Source organism: Oryzias latipes, chromosome 11, assembly GCF_002234675.1.
Source record: "Oryzias latipes chromosome 11, ASM223467v1".
NCBI lineage: Eukaryota > Metazoa > Chordata > Actinopteri > Beloniformes > Adrianichthyidae > Oryzias > Oryzias latipes.
Genome location: NC_019869.2, coordinates 815,463 through 832,831, shown reverse-complemented (window position 1 = coordinate 832,831; position 17,369 = coordinate 815,463). Strand labels below are relative to the sequence as shown.

General features: G+C 47.2%; 4 protein-coding genes across 10 annotated transcripts in view; 2 read left to right on the top strand and 2 right to left on the bottom strand.

Moving 5' to 3' along the window:
* LOC101158954 (cingulin) overlaps positions 1 to 799 on the top strand; it is a 19,482-nt gene extending 18,683 nt beyond the window's left edge. For all 3 annotated transcript variants that reach the window (XM_023959685.1, XM_023959684.1, XM_023959683.1), the window contains exon 20: positions 1 to 799. This exon is cut by the window's left edge and continues 783 nt beyond it. The gene's annotated coding sequence lies outside the window, so the exon portion shown is untranslated.
* Positions 1 to 17,369, bottom strand: part of LOC105354996 (CD209 antigen-like protein E) — a 686,243-nt gene that overhangs the window by 540,983 nt on the left and 127,891 nt on the right. The gene's annotated exons all lie outside the window — the stretch shown is intronic.
* On the top strand, positions 4,110 to 13,653 carry LOC101158707 (tuftelin). Of its 4 annotated transcripts, none has more exons than XM_023959697.1 (12): positions 4,110 to 4,238; positions 9,508 to 9,552; positions 9,804 to 9,902; positions 9,975 to 10,049; positions 10,130 to 10,216; positions 11,212 to 11,289; positions 11,699 to 11,809; positions 11,949 to 12,160; positions 12,270 to 12,366; positions 12,517 to 12,600; positions 12,839 to 12,933; positions 13,018 to 13,653. In XM_023959697.1, exons 1-12 carry the CDS (start codon positions 4,161 to 4,163, stop codon positions 13,088 to 13,090), a joined length of 1,134 nt encoding a protein of 377 aa, XP_023815465.1. In that variant the 5' UTR covers positions 4,110 to 4,160; the 3' UTR covers positions 13,091 to 13,653. The 4 variants fall into 4 exon arrangements, with proteins under 4 accessions (XP_023815465.1, XP_023815467.1, XP_011478915.1 ...); XM_023959699.1 differs by having other exon boundaries at positions 4,111 to 4,238; positions 9,801 to 9,902; positions 10,130 to 10,199; positions 11,210 to 11,289; XM_011480613.3 differs by having other exon boundaries at positions 4,111 to 4,238; positions 9,801 to 9,902.
* Positions 13,956 to 16,811, bottom strand: c11h1orf43 (chromosome 11 C1orf43 homolog). Its single transcript, XM_004073694.3, has 8 exons — positions 16,726 to 16,811; positions 16,477 to 16,620; positions 16,304 to 16,405; positions 16,121 to 16,229; positions 15,990 to 16,043; positions 14,721 to 14,887; positions 14,580 to 14,638; positions 13,956 to 14,513 (listed from the first exon to the last, which is right to left on the bottom strand). Exons 2-8 carry the CDS (start codon positions 16,537 to 16,539, stop codon positions 14,306 to 14,308), a joined length of 762 nt encoding a protein of 253 aa, XP_004073742.1. The 5' UTR covers positions 16,540 to 16,620; positions 16,726 to 16,811; the 3' UTR covers positions 13,956 to 14,305.

Genomic DNA, 17,369 nt, shown 5'->3' with positions numbered 1-17,369 from the left:
CTTTGATTTGTTTTATTGAGGCTGGGAAGGACTTTTGTATAAAATGTTTGCTGAATTTTCCATTAAGATTTGGTTACATTTAAAAAAAAAAGAATGAATGAATGAAGTTTCCTGGTTTTCTTTCTACCTCATGAGGTTGCAGCTCCTCAGAACATGTCCTCTGTTTAAAAGCATCAAGAAAAGAGGATTTCAGCTCAAAGGTTCGCTTAAAACGAGACTCGATGCTGAATTTTCATGGGAAACATGGACTCACTGGCTGTAAAATCTGGACCCGACACTTTGGTTTCAAACCTTTCATTCATTTTGCTGCTGCAGGTCAGCAGATAAACTGTCGACAGGAACCTTTATGTCATCGATGAGAGACTCACTCTGATGATGGAGGATGTAGAAAAAGAAAATTAAGCTTAAAATTCCCTCCATTTCTTTATTCTGCAGAAACTGTCCTAGGAAACAACACAGGTTTTTTGATTGTGGCTAAAAACGACATCATCATTATAAAAAAAAACACCGGGAATGCTGGGAAAATGCATCAGAAGATGATGGGAGCGGCTACAAAAATGCAGAATTGTCTTTAGGCTGTGGCCCCGTCCTGAAGCACCGTTCTGCCCCGCCTGCATGGGCTGACGGGTTCTGCCATCACAGGGGCCCAAACCCAAGACGAAGACGGAACCAAACGCTCAGAAACCTTCGGGTCATCCAAAAGAAAAATGTGTGCAGATCCTGCCTCTGTGCTCAAACTGTGTTTGAAATGCGTGACTCGGCTTTAAGGCAGTTTAATAAACGTGCTTTTGGTTTTGTTTTCACTTTAGTTCATGAATTCAGATCCAGCAGCATCTCTCCGTCTTCTTCTAAAGACTTTTCTAAGGGACGTTTCAACGTTCTGAGGAATTCCAAACTTGCAGCATGTCGGTAACGTTCAGAGGTTTCTGAGGAAAGAGGCGCCGGCGCCCCAGCTGTCACTCAACTGGAACTTCCACTCTGCCGTCGGTCCAAAGTTCTGCTTCTTTTCTGTCTGCAGAGCCGCTCGTCTGCAGTGAAGCGTCTCAGCAGTCAGGATGAAAGCAGAATCTATGCCCAACGTTTTCATGGGCTTCACTGTTCTTACATGAATTATCTGAGGATTTAGTTTGTTGGTTTCTGACTCTGTTTCAACGGTTTGACTTTCATGTTTTACGTTTGGTTAAATTCTGTTTCCTTTAAGCGTTTTCAGAATTTGGTTGTTTTTGGACCAAATGCGTGTCTGTTCTATCCTTTCTTCTCTGCGCGGTTTACTTAGCAGCTTGATCTACTCAGAACATCTCTACGCCTCCCGTCACCGCCCTGCCGGTTCCACAGAAACCTGCTGGCCCTGAACCGCCGTGGTTAAAAATCTGCTGGCGTGCAGCGCTCCTCCCACCCAGAGACGCTGCAGGCAGCAATGACGACTGACAGCCGCTTTAACGAAAGTTTAAACGCGTCTTATGTCAAACCAACCTGAGGCAGAATGAGAGGTCAGGGCGGGCCGCTCCTCCACAGAGCCCACAGGCTCGACTGACAGTCACTATAAGGAGGTCAAAGGTGAAGGGCCTGCAGGAATTGGGAGTCATTGGAAACTGTTCAAATGGCATAAAAGCTGTTCAAACAACTCTAATCTTTATTGAGACAAACATCGCAGAACAAGTTTGGATCATCGGACCGGATCTTCTGAGCGACCACCACATCAAACGAAAACGCCACTTTTCTGAAATTCCTCAAAAGCTCAGCCAGGTTCACGCTGAGCGGCGTCGTACAAACACCCACAATCCTCTGGTGGTTGACTGTAATGACAGTGGCCTGAGCAGAGGCCACGCCTCCTCTGACGCTTTGGGTGATGGAACCATAAAGATGCTTGACTGATGTCTTTAGACTCATCCAGTCCGAGCTGCTTCCATGCAGAGAAACGGCGTGAATGTAGGAAATGACGGCAGCTCTTATGGTCAGGACGTGTTTGTGAGAACTGCTGGAAGTGACGAATAAGAAGAAATGATCTGAACTTCAGAGTTTTGGAACATTGGAAACAAATCAACAGATTGAGGAGTAAAAAAAATAATCATTTCGGTCTTTGCAAAGTTTCCAGGCTTTCCATTTTTGTCAGTTTTCTTCAAATGTCGTCATTCTTGCCGACTCCTCAGGATTTTAAAGTTGGTTTGTGTTTTTCCAGCTTTCAGCCAAATAGACTTTTTTTATGTTTGGGAGCAGTTGAATTATTCAAGGATGTTCTGACGTTGTCACGGCGACTGTCTGATGCTTACAGCAGCTCTGGGCTGCTGTGTCAGAGCGGATGTCACCGAGTTTCCACCAAAGCTGAGTGGGATCAGACAAAGCCCGGTGGAGAACCCGGCGGTACCGAACGGGGGGGGGGGCTGAATGCTGGGGATCAGGAGCCTTCACACCAAGGGGCTGCTGGGAAATGGAGTCTTCAGCTCCTCTGAGGTCAGACTGTAAGAAGAATTTGTGGTTTGTTATATTTTCTATTGTTGTGAATTTGTTTACTTATGTCTCATGAAGTAAATTGACTTCCTGTTATATTTAGCTTTTCTTTACCCGGTGATAAAAACACACATTGTAGCTGGAGCTTCGTGGCTGAATGAGACCTTTAGCCCAGCGTACATGTGGTTCAGCGGTTTGCAGGCCGAGTCACATGGGATTCCTCTAAAGATAAATGAAGTTATTTACCTTTAGATTTTTAATATGTCAGCCAAACGATGCACAGACTGATCTTCTGATCTTCTGCTGCACAACAGTCTGCAGTTAGACTGTTGTTCAGACGGATTCAAACGCCAGAAAAGCCAACTTCTCACTGCAGAAGGAACAAATGCAGGAAGAAATACAAAATAGACCATAAAAACACGATAAGTTCAAATGCAAAATGGAGTAAAGGCAGAAATAATAAGTAAACAGTAATCTGGTATTTTTTTAAGTGCATTTTCCATTATTTAATAAAAGAAACAGATTCTACAGCAAAGTTGTTTATATGGTAAAAGAGAAAAAGGATGAAGGCTCATTAAAGTAAAAACAAGTTTCTAAAACTTTCATTTTGTTGATTGTGGGTTTCATCTAAACCCACAATCATTTAGTTTTGAGTCGTTGAAAGTTTCAGAATTTCTTTGTTTCTGAAACTTATCCAGAAATAAAGCTTCACAAAAGGCTCCTTTGTCTCCAATAAAAGCAACTTAGTGTTTTTCTCATTAATTTATGATTTTTTTGTCGTAAGTTTATGACTAAAACACATACATTTACCAGAAAAAGCAATAAATTTAGCCTACGACTTTTCTAGTCATAAATAAACAACTTTATTCTCCTAATTTAACAATTATGACTTTTTTCCTGTAAATTTAGGACTTTAAAGTGATAATTTATTTAAAAAAAGAAGTGTGTAAACTGGCCCTGAACCTCTGTCAGACCGTCGTTTTCATGAACTCTTTAGCTCATGTTTTGTTGTTCTCTTTTTAAATAAACTTTATTAACAAATATTGCACATACAAAATGCCAAACATAGAATATTTTGTTGTTTTTGTGACGCTCCTGTACGGCTGCAAACAGCACAAAAGGTAGCCAGCTCCTCCTCCTCCTGCTGCTCCTCCTGCTCCTCCTCCTGCTGCTCCTCCTCCTCCTGCTGCTCCTCCTGCTGCTCCTCCTCCTGCTGCTCCTCCTGCTGCTCCTCCTCCTGCTCCTCCTCCTGCTGCTCCTCCTCCCGCTGCTCCTCCTCCTGCTGCTCCTCCTCCTGCTCCTCCTCCTGCTGCTCCTCCTCCTGCTGCTCCTCCTCCTGCTGCTCCTCCTCCTGCTGCTCCTCCTGCTGCTCCTCCTCCTGCTCCTCCTCCTGCTGCTCCTCCTCCCGCTGCTCCTCCTCCTGCTGCTCCTCCTCCTGCTGCTCCTCCTCCCGCTGCTCCTCCTCCTGCTGCTCCTCCTCCTGCTGCTCCTCCTCCCCCTGCTCCTCCTCCTGCTGCTCCTCCTCCCCCTGCTCCTCCTGCTGCTCCTCCTCCTGCTGCTCCTCCTCCCCCTGCTCCTCCTCCTGCTGCTCCTCCTCCCCCTGCTCCTCCTCCTGCTGCTCCTCCTCCTCATATTGTTGTCCAAACTTCAGCAGAACTTCTCTCCGCTCTGACTGAGTCTCCTCTGCTTTGGCTTCACTCTGTGATGAGAAGATGAGCGGCGGCGTCCGGCGGCTGTCAGCGGAAAATGGAGGAGGGGACGGAACCGGAACCAGAACCAGAACCAGGGGGGTGAGTGACGTTTCCATGTCAGCATGTATTTGCGGCGCTGAGGTTACACTGAGAGGTCCAACCGGCTTTAGACCTGAGATCTGCTGTGATTCTGAGAGGGGTCCTGGTCCTGGTCCTGGTCCTGGTCCTTTATTCCATCCAGACCTCTAAAGGAGGAGAAACATGAAGAACCTGTAGATTCTGGACCTCTGGGGTCATCCAGAGGTCCAGAATCTACAGGTTCGTCATGTTTCTCTCAGATGAAGAACCTCTGGGGTCACAGATGTCAAATAAAAGATCAGAACCCAACAGATCCAGAAACCCATCAGAATCAGCGATGAAGCTCAGAAACTCTGAATATTTCTGGGTTCAGTGCAGCCTTGAGGGAAATCCTGGTTTTTAAACGCCTCTTGACTTCAACGAAGCCTCCCTTCAGTTCTCCCCCGAGGCGACTCTCCGGCATAACCATTAGTCTGCTGCAGGAATCCGGCGAGGTGCAGGAATGTGCCGGACCGGTTGGTTGAGTATTCCTGCTCTTCATCTCTGCTCTCATAGATGTTCTGCGGCTCATTAGGTTGTAATGAGTGGAAACAAACGTCAGGGGATTTCAGCGGCTCTGCCGCGTCTGTAGAACCGGATTGTTCTGTTGTGGTTTCTTTCTTTCATGGCAGGAGACGCCTCAGTCCTTCTAAAAGCCGTCCTGCTATTTTTGCTCTCATTGTGGAGAAGGACACGTTTAAATGGGGACGTCTTTTCAGTGAGCAGCTTAGGGTGGTTGTTGTGTGGTTCCTGCCCAGGATCCGGGTATTTCCATGTTCAGAGAAGAACTGAGGCGGTTTTGTGTTTCATGTTTGCCGTCATCATAACTCCGAGCTGAGGAACCCAAAACACCAAACATTGGAAGTTTATCGTCTCTGATCCATGAAGGTCCAAAAAGCTGAATAAACGTTTTCATGTGACAGACGTTTATGTTATTTAGCATTTTAGTGTTCATGTTTTGGATTCATTTGGATCAGAAAGATTTAAAAAAAAAATTGTATGTTTGTGTTTCTCACATTTCTTTCACTGTCTTTGCTAAAACAAATGTTATACATATATTTTTGTAATACAACATGACAACAGTTACTAGTACTTTCTGGACTCTGTCAGGAACCGGTCCTGAAGGAGACCGGTTTGGCTTCAGAAACTTTAACATCTCATAAATAAATATGAAACATGACAGAAACTATGGAGCAAAAAGGATGAACTGACATTGAAAAATGGAAAATTTGATGTTTAAAAGCTCTGAAGTCCCACTCCCATCGTCGTTTTCAACGCGTTAGCGGTGGTCTTTTCATCATTTTTAGCCTAAATCCAAAAACCTGTCGGTTTCTAGGACATAGTTTCTGCAGAGCAGCAGGAGTTCATTAGAAATTCCCCTCTGAGTTGTGGGCGGGGCTGGAGGCGTGGAAATATCCCTCCGCTGATATCCCATCATCCGTTTGTTACTCTTTCTCCCACTAGCTTACAGCCCTCCCACCCCCAAGCTAACATTAGCGGTGCAAAAACGACGGCAGTATCAGATCCATCCATCCATCTGTCCAGTTCTGATCCAGATTCCAGCTCAGACCAGGAAAACAAAGACGTTCATGGATGCATTTGTCTGCATGTGGATGATCAGAAAGGGGCGGGGCAGAGATACTTTGGCCCCGCCCAGCGTATTTTCTACGCCACACTTGCAATCCTTTACAAACTTATTTTTCCTTTTCATCTTTTCCTGATTCATTTGAACAAGAAAAGCTCAGAACGTAATTGTAAGCTAAACTCTTCATAATGTGTGTGTTCCATCATCAGAAAAAGACACCAAAAACTGAATCTTCTTCAGAGCGGGTCTTTGACACGGTCAGGACGGCTAAACCCGATCTGACTGACGGGACAACAGAACCGAGGAGACGTCTCCAAAAACCCAAACCAAAGAGCAGAAACGGACCTCTTCTGGAAGATTTAATGCTGATTCTAAAACTGGATTTCTGTTGGTTTCAAATCCAATCAGTCAAACGTTCATGCAGGACTCCACAGGACACTAAATTCAAATCCAAACCCCAAATCGGATCCAAACCCCTTTTGCAGCTCCACACTGTGATTGACAGAATCTATCAGCTGTTTTAGAGCTGCCTAACAAACAAACACACCTTTTGTAAATATCAAATCTGTTTCTTGCAGTTTTGCCTCCTGCCTGTTTGAATAAAACGCTAAAATAAATAACAAATGATGAACGTCATTGGATAAATAAAAACGGAAGAGCGCCATTAAAAGATGAAAGTCTGAAAGTGGAGACGCACATTCGGTCTGAATCCCGCAGAACAAGCAGGAACACGAAGAGCTCTGGCTTCAGTTTGACTGTTTACTTTGAGGACTCTCCCTCTGCCGCCGTTACATAACCAGGCTTCATCCATCGCTCTGACGTCATCCACCTGCAGGACACATTCCTCACAGCTCTGCTACCTGCCCAGGTTCTGACCTCCTCACCTCGCTGGATGCAGTTATCAGGTCATAAACAAACGCAGTTTCAGAGGAAACCTCTGCTCCACCAGCAGCATCAGGCTGCTGCTTGGACTGGCACTGCAGCTCTGTAACCCGAGGAGGATGGGCTGGGCGGCGGCTGGAGCCTCGCCCCGCCCTGAAAGGCAAACAGCTTCACCCACGCTGAGTCACTCAGAGAGCGCCTGGATCCTGGCGGGCCGATCATCTCCGGACTGCTCAGGTTTGGACTTTGTGAGGCTGTTTGGTGCTGATCCCTGAGGCTGGAGAGGCGGTCTGTGGTTCTGCGGTTGTTCCCTCTGGTTTGTACGAACTTTGTGGTTTCTGGTTTTATTTGGGTTTGTCTGGATAAAGATGAAGGATTTGGGTTGGAAACATGTCTAAATCCGTTAGGCTTTACTTTCTCTTCTGTGTTTCAGTTACGTTTTATTTATTGGAAGAATTGCATTCTGGGTCTCGAGTTTCACAGATTTCTGACACAAATCTGCTTCAGGTCATAAGAAATTCCACTCGGCGAGTCCTAAACCCTAAATTGCTGGTTTCACGACTTCCGTCGGTAATAAATCTGTGAACAGCTCCATGGCTTTGGGAACATGGTGTGACGTGCACGCTCTCGTGCACAGAACTGTGTGGTCTGATCCAGCAGGGAATCTGAAGACGGAGCCTCCAGGCTTTGAGGAGGGAGTCCGGACCACCGATCCAAACCAGAACTAGAGAGAAGTCTGTACAAAGAGCCAAAAGTTCAGATAAATACCAACCTGTGCTTCAGGCTGCAGACTCCTTCCACCGTCCTGCAGCTCTGAATCCCAACACGGATTGGAAAAGAAAGCCTTGCTGAAATCAGAATATTTGGAAGCTTCCAGATCGGGTGGAAAGGTGCCGGTTCTGGTTTTGTGGGGCGTGTTTGGGACTCCAGAACCTCTCCAGCAGACTTTTAGACATGTGGTCAGTAGGAACATCGCTGATCGTTACGGTTCGTCCATTTCCACCAGTATATGAGCCTCTGACTGTAGATGAGAACTGGAGTGAGTGTGATCCTTAGACGATGGTTTGACTCCATCAGGCCGGGACGGGGTGGCATGAGGCAGAAATACAACCATCTGTGCAGCTTTGGTGGACTGATAACCGCATCCCCAGCTCTACCGTTTTCTAAATGTCATTACCAAAACCAGGTTTCTGTTCCGACACGTCCCTCCCTATCAAACCATTAAGCTGTGAGGACGCTCAGCGTGCTTCCGGCTCCATCTGCATCGCATGGCTTCAAACTTGGGAGGCTTTTTTCACTCATGCTGCTCAGCCGGCGGCGCTGATCTTATCTGTTCTGCTGGAAAGACTTAAAGGGCTCTTGTCCTTGCAGAATGCGCCCCGTCATGTCAAACTGAAGCGGTTCCTGAGCTGATTGGACAGACCTAGAGGGGCATGACTCTTGGCTTCAACAACGGAGGCAGATGTTCCTTTATGTGCGTCTAAAGAGTCCGTCACGTGACGCTCTGTGAAGAGTCCTCACACGAACGCATCAAAGCAGAGGAAGCATCGCGTCTAATTTTGGCGTCTGAATGTGCTGCAGCACGAGCAGCCATGAAACCCGGATGTTACTGAGCCGTTCAAAGAGAGGAGCAGAACGTTCATGGATGAAACCTGAAGCCGTCCACATCCTGCAGATCATGATGGTGTGGCAGTGACGGCCAGTCCAGGTTCGGTTGCATCTTTTGGGTCAAGCAGAGGAGGAACGTGGAGGGAAAGGGGAACATCTGTAGGGATGGTGGAGCCCCCCCCTCATAAGAATACCTGTCTGGCAGGAGATGAGACGGCAGGAAACCAGCACTGCTTCCTGTTTGCACCTGCAGGACGTCAGCGATGAAACGGTTCTGACTTCATCATCAGTCAGCTGGAAACCGATGATCAGAAACTCGTTTGTGGTTTCTGTGTTCCAGTGAACAACCGTTAAAAAGAAGAACTGATCCGGACTCACAGGTTCAACCACTGACTCACTGCAACGTTATACGGTTAAACCACAACACAAGAACACGCACGCAAACCTGCACACAAATGCACAGACACAGGAGGAAGGTGGGGATCCAGATGAAGGCATTTCAGTTCCTCAGATCCATGAGGATTTACAGACCAAAACCCCTCCTCTGGAGCAGGATCCTCATGCATGTCCCATCAATGCGTCCCTTTACGGAAGCTGCACTGCAGTAAACAACATCTATTCATGACATCATTCTCCTGAATTTCTGGTTTGCTAATGGTTTTAAAAGAAGGCGTGACCAAAGATTCCCGTGTCGGTTCCCTGGGAGACGGATGAAGCCGGGAGTGAAGGATGTTCTGAGTTTGAACTGCTTTTATTTCCCAAACGATCCGTGTTTTCTTACTGATTTGGTCAGAACGAGCAGATCCAGGCTGGAAAACCCTTCAGGTGTGGTTGCTCCGTCTCTGTCAGGTAAACGGGGGAGAAGAACGCAGGTGCAGGAAAGAACCGCAAGCAGAGATAAAAACACGGACCCAGGAATTTAACAAAACATGCAGAGGCACAGAGAGCTGGGCTTAGAGCAACATCTGAAGACAGAATGTTCCTTAAACGCGGCAAACTGCCGGCAGCTTTATCCATAGGTGAGTGGGCGGAGTCACAGCCAGCCCGCAAAACAACCAATGGTGACATGCTCGGCTTCAGGCATGAAGCAGCCTCAGAACTTTCTAGAAAACCTTCTTGTTCCTGACTTTCAGCTCCAGCTTTGCTGACTTCCTCTGTCTTTTTGTCCCCATGCAGACTCAGGAACCGCTTCTCTGCCCCTCAGAACCGCCCAGACACCAGGTACCCCGTCCAGAACCTTCCTCTGGTTCTATTTCATCCCTCCTGACCGCCAGAGGATCCTTCTGGCGCAGAATTTACCTGTGACCTCCAGGTGGCCCACGCGAGGCTGTATAGTCAAGTGGCACCAGGAGCGCGGTCCCAAAGTCTTCTCACGAGAACGGGACCTCTGGCAGTCATCCGGGATTCAAGGAACCGTGGTTACAGAACTCTGGTTCTTCACACACGTGACTCTTTTTTTCTATCAAAAGCAGGAGAGCAGCATCGCGGTCGTTCTTCCACAGAGTCTTCAGAAGCAGACGCTGACACCCAACGTCACCCGTCCTGCAGGAGGAGCCGCTGACGTCATCAAGGTGAGGGTGCTGAAATGCTGAGTTGGTGAGGACTGTGGGAGCGTAACGCCTTCCTGTGTTGTTGACACCAAGGTCTTTCTGGGGTCGCGCCTCAGGAGGCCCGAGAGCGTCAGAATGCTGTCAGATGAGGAGTCGGAGGTTCAGGAGGTCAGTGGTCTTCAGGGGGAGCCGGGACTCGGACGCAGAAACCTGCAGACCTGCACTGACGCTCTGTGCTTTGTGCTCAGGTGAGATACTGTCTGAAGACTCTGAGGGAGCAGATGGCAGCCAGACAAAACAACAACAACAACAACAACAACAACAACAACAACAAGGTGCGTTGAGGACTCCCATCAGAAAGTTCAGCTGAAGCCGGCTGGACGCTGCTGCACAGCACCTTACCCTCCTTTGAATGGCAGAACAGTTTCTAGTTGCCGTAGTTATTTGTCCCAATGGTCTGCCATTACCTCCATCACACCTGTGCAGGTGGGGGGGGGGGGGAACGCACACTAAAGACCGCCGCCAGCAAACACAGAAATACAGCGAGACGCAGCACACATGCAGTCTGTGGGCAGTTCTGGGGGCATCAGAGCACGTTTATGTAGGGCAGGGGTAAAAACAAACTGCCCCTCCCAACAGCCAGACGGGTCACCTGCTTCAGGTTTAAGTTAATCAAACCAAATCTTTAAATAGGTTTGACACGAAAACGAAAAAAAATAACAAATAATTTTGAAACAGACTAAAGAAAGTAGTTGATGTTTTTAATTAGACTCCTCCCTCTTCTCCTCCCACCAATTTGCTCTACACTAGTCTCCTCCCTCTACCACCACTTTGATCTTAGCTAGACTCCTCCCACAAATTTGATCTAGACTCCTCCCCCTCCCACCACTTTGATCTGCGCTTTACATTTAATGGTTTTTCTTGTTTCCGGTTTGGAACAGTTGATCAGTGGATGGATTCGATGTTGTTGGACGGAGTCCTCCACCTTCATGCTTTCCATTCCGTCATCCAACACACCTTCCTCCTCTCCCTCTCTCTTTTTTCCTTCCTCTTCCTGGTCCTCCCCTTCCGTTCTCCTGATCCCTCCTTCCAGACTCAACCTTCTGAATTTACCCAGACTTGGGACACAGATCGTTGCCCCCTGGTGGTTGCATTTGTCACAGCGCTGCATCATGTTCTATAACTAGTCTCTAACTTTCGATCTGTTTCTAAATTCACAAAGAAAAGTCAAACTTTCACCGTAAACAGTGAGAAACTACAAATCCCTGTTGTTTGTTTGTGTTTTTTCTCACTAAAAAAAAAACAGGAAGTGACCTTCGTCTCTCCTCAGGTTCCAGCTGGCGGCCTCAGAGTGATGCCTGATGGCGTCCCGCCTGTTTCCGCTGACGCTGCGGTCTCTGATGCTCATGTAAGACTTTCTCATTTGAATGTCTTTAGGTTTTATTCAAAGCTTATCATTTGTTAATGAAATAAAGTGCTGCAGGTTCAGCCTCCTCCTCTCTTCCTCCTGCTGCTGCAGAGGCTCCTCCTCCTCCTCACCGGCTGGGTTACATTCAGCTCTTCTGTTACATCTCTCTGCATTCGTCTGCATGTTTGCTGGAACGCTAAAGCTTGTCTGTAGCAGGCAGAGAGGCGGCTGAGCGTTTACCTCAAAATGTCAACGTTTGTCTGGGAGGAGGACTCTTCTGTCCTCCTAACAGGAGCTAAAACAGGAGCATCTCCACCGCTTCACGTCCTCCTCTGTCCTGTGAACCTCCTCCTGCTCGCTTCAGTGACGCTGAGCCTGATTGGACGTGTCGTTCTCTCCTCGCTGTCAGGTTGGGGATGACGAGCAGGAGAGCGGGAAGCTCAAGGAGGTCAGCGGACGCCTCTACGGCCGGCTGAAGGAGGTGGAGAAGCAGCATCAGGAGGAGACGGACAGACTGCAGGTGTGGTTCCGTTTGTGGCTAACATGTCAGCGTTTCTGCTGCGAGTCTGGACACGTCTCTGGTCCTCTGCCCGGCCCGGTTCCACCACTGTATACATGCGTACGGAGCCTCAGGCCTCACGCCGCGCTCCTTCCTCCAGGCGGAGTCCAACCAGCTCCGGGCTCTTCTGGCTGAACGGACAGAGCGGCTGCGGAAAGCGGAGCAGGAGTCCAAGCAGAAGGAGCAGCAGGTGGAGGAGCTGCAGAGGCTGCTGCAGAGCATGGCGGAGGAGAGCAGCCACCTCAAAGACAGGGTGGCTGAGAAGGAGGCGGAGCTGCTGAAGCTGAAAGCAAACGAGGAGGAGGAGCAGAGGTGAGGAGGAAGGAGGTCAACATTCAACCTGAAAGTTCTGCGCCATTTGATAGAGATGAGATGTTTCCTGGAATGTCCTGAGTCAGACGCTCCTGGCGTTTGTCTGCAGGCGTGCAGAGGAGGCGTCTGTCCTGAAGGAGAAGAATCGTCTCCTCGATGACATGCTGAAGAGTCATCAGAGGAAGGTTCGCAACATGATTGAACAGGTACAGAGGTGCTTCACAACATGCAAATGAGCCCCCCACCCCCGAGGGCCCACGGAGACGCAGCAGGAAGATGAGATCCTCTGCGTTCTGGAAGAAGCTCCAGGATTTCTGGAGCTCTGCTGTCACGTCACACGTTTGTGCGTCTTCCAGGTGCAGAACTCAAAGACGATGCTGCAGGACAGAGATCGGGTCATCCGGGATCTGGAGGAGAGGGTGGCGTTCCTGGACGCCGAGGTCGGCAGAATCCAATCATCTGTGTTTGATGTCATTACTGAATCCAAGAGAAGCTTCTTCTGAGTGAAGCTGCTGCTGCTTTACTTGAAAGACATTTCATGACACTCAACTTTGTTGTTTTTGTGTTTTGCTTTTCAAATAATGGTTTTGACCTGAATGTCCGACTTCTACCTAAAGTTGTGTTCAGCGATGACATCAGGTGTGGGAGTTAACCCCTTCACCTGGTTCCTGTCTGCAGAACCGAGAACTTCATGATCACATGGACTTCTTCCTGAACGGACAGCAGCCTCCTCCTCCTCCTCCCGCTGAGAACAAGCCAGAGGTCGTCTACAGGTGAGCGGGCACTTACCTGTTTCTGCCTCCCTCCTCATAAATCACCTGAACGATGAACTAACGTGTGGTTTTCTGTCGGTGCAGCAAACCCCTGACACCGACCACACAGACCAGCAAACCTCTGCCCTTCATCAAAGTGGTTGAGATCCGGTCCTGACTGGAGCAGCGGCCGCAGAGATGACCCCTGTAAATATGTATTTATCCGCCCGCAGTCCTGCTTCAGCAGAGCTGCAGGCGGTCGCCTGAATCCAGAACAGCAGGAAGTCCTGAAGAGGACGCATGGCGATGAAGACGCTGTCATTGTGCGGCTGGAACTCTGGCAGACTCTTCCAGCCTTCAGACTCTGAATCGGTTCTGCAAGAACCCCGACAGTTCTGGTTCTGCAGGCCAGGAATGAAAATGATGGACACTTCCAGGACAACGGCTCACAGTGTTTCCCAGAAAGGATGAACGGCGTTTTTTCCTGCATGGAAACATCGATGTTCTTAGATGTTTCTCTCAGTTGAGCAGAATCTGCAGAATTATTGCCTCCTAAAGGTTTTACACCCGAGAGCTGCAGCAGGACGCGTCTGAACGCCATAAAGTTGGATTCTGCGCAGTTCTGGTTCCCTCTCCTGGTTCTCTGTAGGGATTGGTTAATCTATGAGCAATGAAGGTCATGACATTTAATTATTTATCAAAAACTGAGTACGTTCTAATATAAATATATTTAACACATCAGAACGGTAGCGTGGACTTTCTGTCGGAGAGTGTTGTGAATAATTAGCTCGGATTGGGTTTCACTTTAAATCAACAAAATCCTAATTTACTGTGATTTAAATTTTCAGTACTTTGAAGTTTGGTTGCAAGTATTTCATGATAAATTTAGAATAAACCTTTTTAAAACCAAAAATACATAAGTATAGGTGTAATTTCAAGTGTCTTTAATTGTTCAGGTCTTTTTTATTTTAAAGCCTTGCAGTGCCACCTAGTGGATACAGGATGTATTTTATTTTTCCATTGAGCAGACAAAGCTCCAAAAATTAACATTTAAACATAATTTAATGGATTCTTTAAAACATAGTTTAATGAAATACAAACAAAATAAGTCATCAGCATTAATTAAATAAGTTAACACCAAAAATAAATATCAAGCTGTTTCAAACAAAAACAAACAAAAAAATTCCTCTTCTGAATTTTTTCCCCTTCATAATATAAGTCTAAATGTACGTTAAAGCAATTCAGTTTTCTGAACAAAAAAACAGAACATTTAAAAAAAATACCAGCATACGGAGCCGCTTTCCTCCGGATAGTAAAGCTCCTCTAAAAGTCAAATTTACAGCTTCTGGGATGTCCTTGAACGCACCGCCGCCCGTGCCCCCTCAGTCGGGGTTCACAGCGTGCTCTCCAGAGTGTTGTAGTTGTCCTTAAAGCTCTTCAGCTCCAGGAAGTGTTTGGGCCTCTTGCTGCGCTGGCCCGCGGAGGGCAGGTAGGTCACCTGGATGGTGGACGGGGCGCCACGGACGGGGGACCCCGTCAGGTCTTTAGCTGCCGACTGGTGGAACTGGTCCAGGCTGGTGTTACTGGAATAGGCCTTCACCCTGGGGGACGACAGAGATTTCAGCTGGGGTCATGAAAACATCCTTAACCTGCCCGGCAACACTTACACTTCAGCCAGTTCGTTAAGAGCTTGCTGGTATTCCAGAAACTCGGCCTCCCCGAACACCTACGAGGAAAGAACCACCGTCACCTCAGGACAGCCGAAACCCCCCTGTCATCATTTCCCACATCACGCCGCGTTTACCGACCCCCGTTCCATGGCGAGCGTCGTCGTACCCCTCCAGCAGGCGGTCGATGAGCGCGCTGCGGCTGCTTTTGATCAGGGAGTGGGAGTTCCGCAGCTCCAGCAGCCAATTCCTGAAGTTCCGACCCGTAAAGCCGCTGGGGTTGCGGCTTATGTCCTGCAGCGGAATTCCTGGTGGGCGAAAAACGACAGGATGAAGCTGAGTCGCTATGGGAGATGAGAGGAGTTTGATTGATCCCGCCGTGGGGAAACCGTGACGCCTGATCGCCATCACGGTGCAAAGAAAATGTGTGAAGGATCAAAGCAACGGAACACCAGAACCTGAAAAGCAGTAGTGCAGTAAATACTTTTACAGAATTCAGCCAAAGTTACCGTCTTTTTTTTAACCAATGCCACAGCAGGATACCTTTATTTTGTATTTTTCCTCTCTTATTATTAACCCGTTTTTCACAAACATGGACTTTTTTTACGCATAATGAGTGCAGTGGCTGCCTGCTGCTACCGTTTCCCACTGGTTCTGGGTCTGCGGCGGTCTGCGGCCGCATTGTTTACACAATCAGCTGCTGTTGCTTGGCAACAACCAAAGGCCGACAGAGTAGCGAGCGGAGGAGACGGAGGTCCTTCGGGTTTTCTGAAGGTGTGGTTACACCTGCCCTCTGACAGGAACAGGAAGGAGATTGACAAACTGCTGTGGAGATTTTATACTAGAACTTCAGAAGATGACGGACACGTTCACATGAATAGAACAGAAAGAAAAACAAATGAAGAAAATAATAAAACTAGAATTGTAGCCTAATGCAAATGTCATAATATAAAACAATACTAGGGATTGTCACACAGAATGTTATCTTTGATGAAAACATTTTCATTTTTCACAAACTTCAGTGATTGAAAATATAAAAAGATCTTTTTTATGAAATGTATTAAATAACAGTTTGATTTCTTAAGAATCTGCTCCCAGATATTAATAGTATATTAAATCCCAAATCAGATAAATTATCACCAGAAACGGCTCCAAATAATACGATGTGTTTTTGTAATGAAAGAAAAGGACCAACTGCATTCTGGGATATGTATTTTTAGTGCTATTATCAGAGTTATGTAAGAAGGGATTATTATGGGATTAATAAAGTTTGTAGTCAGACTGTTAATGTATTGAAGAAGATCACAAATTTCAATGTTGGAGATGTGTTGACATTTCAATAAGTAGTGTCTGTTATTTCCTAACATTTCTGCGCTTTGATGCTTTAAATCTGCGATCACGTCAACTCACCAGAGTCCCGGATGGCGTCCAGAGCTTTCATTCGGAACAGATAGTTATAACAACCTTTAAAAGGGGAAGAAAAGCGGACTTTTAGAACATTAGGAGGCAGGGAACCCCAGAATGTGCTTTCAGGGACGCACTGATGTGAGATCGGGGCAGCAGCCGGTCGTCTTCCTCCGACAGCAGGCGCGGCTCGAAGCGGATCTCCTGGACCTTCGCCAGGCTGAAGTCGATTTTCTCCCTCAGACCCTGAAAAAGAGGCAGATCCGCGCGTTTATTCCGGACCGACGCACCTGTGGGCCGCTCGGGTCACCTGTCCTGACCTTCGGCGCGTTGTGACCGATGGGCGCGTGCGGCCCGCGGCGGGACCTCATGGCGAAGCGCATGATCTGCCTTTTGACGAAGATGAAGAGGAGCACGAAGACCTGCGGACGGAGCGGCGGGACGTTAGCTTCCCCTCCGCCACAAGCGGCGTCGCCCCGCGCCGCGGACTCACCAGACTCCCGTACGCCATCACCAGCACCACGTTGACGCCCGACAGAGGCGACGACTCCGCCATGATGTTTGTTTACCTCCGGACAGCTATGCCGCGAGCGAGCTAACCCGCGTGACTCACCTCGTTAGCCCGTTTGCTGACTCTCTGTTGAAACACGGTTATTGCTTATTATCATTTAAATGTTCTTCCGCAGAAAAACCATCAAGCTAATTTAAATTCAGGAAATCTGATCGATGCATATCAATTTACCTGATAAAGGAAAGGACGCATCGCTCCGGTCACAACAAGCGGTTCTCTTTTTGACCAGCAGGGGCGCTGTTTCCGGAAGTCCAAAATACTTTTTCAATAAACTTTATTAACAAATACTGCAAATACAAAATGCCAAACATTGACATTCCATACTATGTGCAAAAGACAAAATTTTCACATTTGCCAGCGAAATTAACAAAAATGTCAAAACAAACCATAATTATAGCAATAAAAGCAGAAAATAGAAATCATAAAGTTAAAGGAATCTGTTAAAGTTTCAAATGTTCCAACAGCCTTTCTGTTAGTGCAGGATTGAATATTATTTACATAAAGTATCATTTCTTTCTGAAAAACCTGAAATGTTGATTTTTTTTGTTGCCATATTTACACTTGTGAATGTCCAAATCACCGTAATACACCGCAAGATATAGTGCTGCTGCGCTCAGAGGCATCACTTCAGAGGTTTATCAATAAAACATTGTATTTGTTATTATAGAAACATGTAGGAACTCAAAAAATAATAGAAGCTTAATTTGAGTTTGATTATATTCACGCAGAATTCGTTTTCTAGTGGAAACGTACTGCTTGGTTTTGATGATTATGATAAAATGTTGTTTTTGTTTATGTGCTTGTTTGTTTTACAC

What these genes read in the sequence shown, in the direction of transcription:
- LOC101158707 (XM_011480613.3), top strand. Translation starts at nt 4,161, where the DNA reads ATGAGCGGCGGCGTCCGGCGGCTGTCAGCGGAAAATGGAGGAGGGGAC. An exon ending in CCAGAACCAGAACCAGGGGG is followed by an intron (nt 4,239 to 9,507) that starts GTGAGTGACGTT and finishes GTCCCCATGCAG; the next exon opens with ACTCAGGAACCGCTTCTCTG. An exon ending in CAGAACCGCCCAGACACCAG is followed by an intron (nt 9,553 to 9,800) that starts GTACCCCGTCCA and finishes TTCTATCAAAAG; the next exon opens with CAGGAGAGCAGCATCGCGGT.
- c11h1orf43 (XM_004073694.3), bottom strand. Translation starts at nt 16,539, where the DNA reads ATGGCGGAGTCGTCGCCTCTGTCGGGCGTCAACGTGGTGCTGGTGATG. An exon ending in TGATGGCGTACGGGAGTCTG is followed by an intron (nt 16,406 to 16,476) that starts GTGAGTCCGCGG and finishes CTCCGTCCGCAG; the next exon opens with GTCTTCGTGCTCCTCTTCAT. An exon ending in GCTGCCCCGATCTCACATCA is followed by an intron (nt 16,044 to 16,120) that starts GTGCGTCCCTGA and finishes CCCCTTTTAAAG; the next exon opens with GTTGTTATAACTATCTGTTC.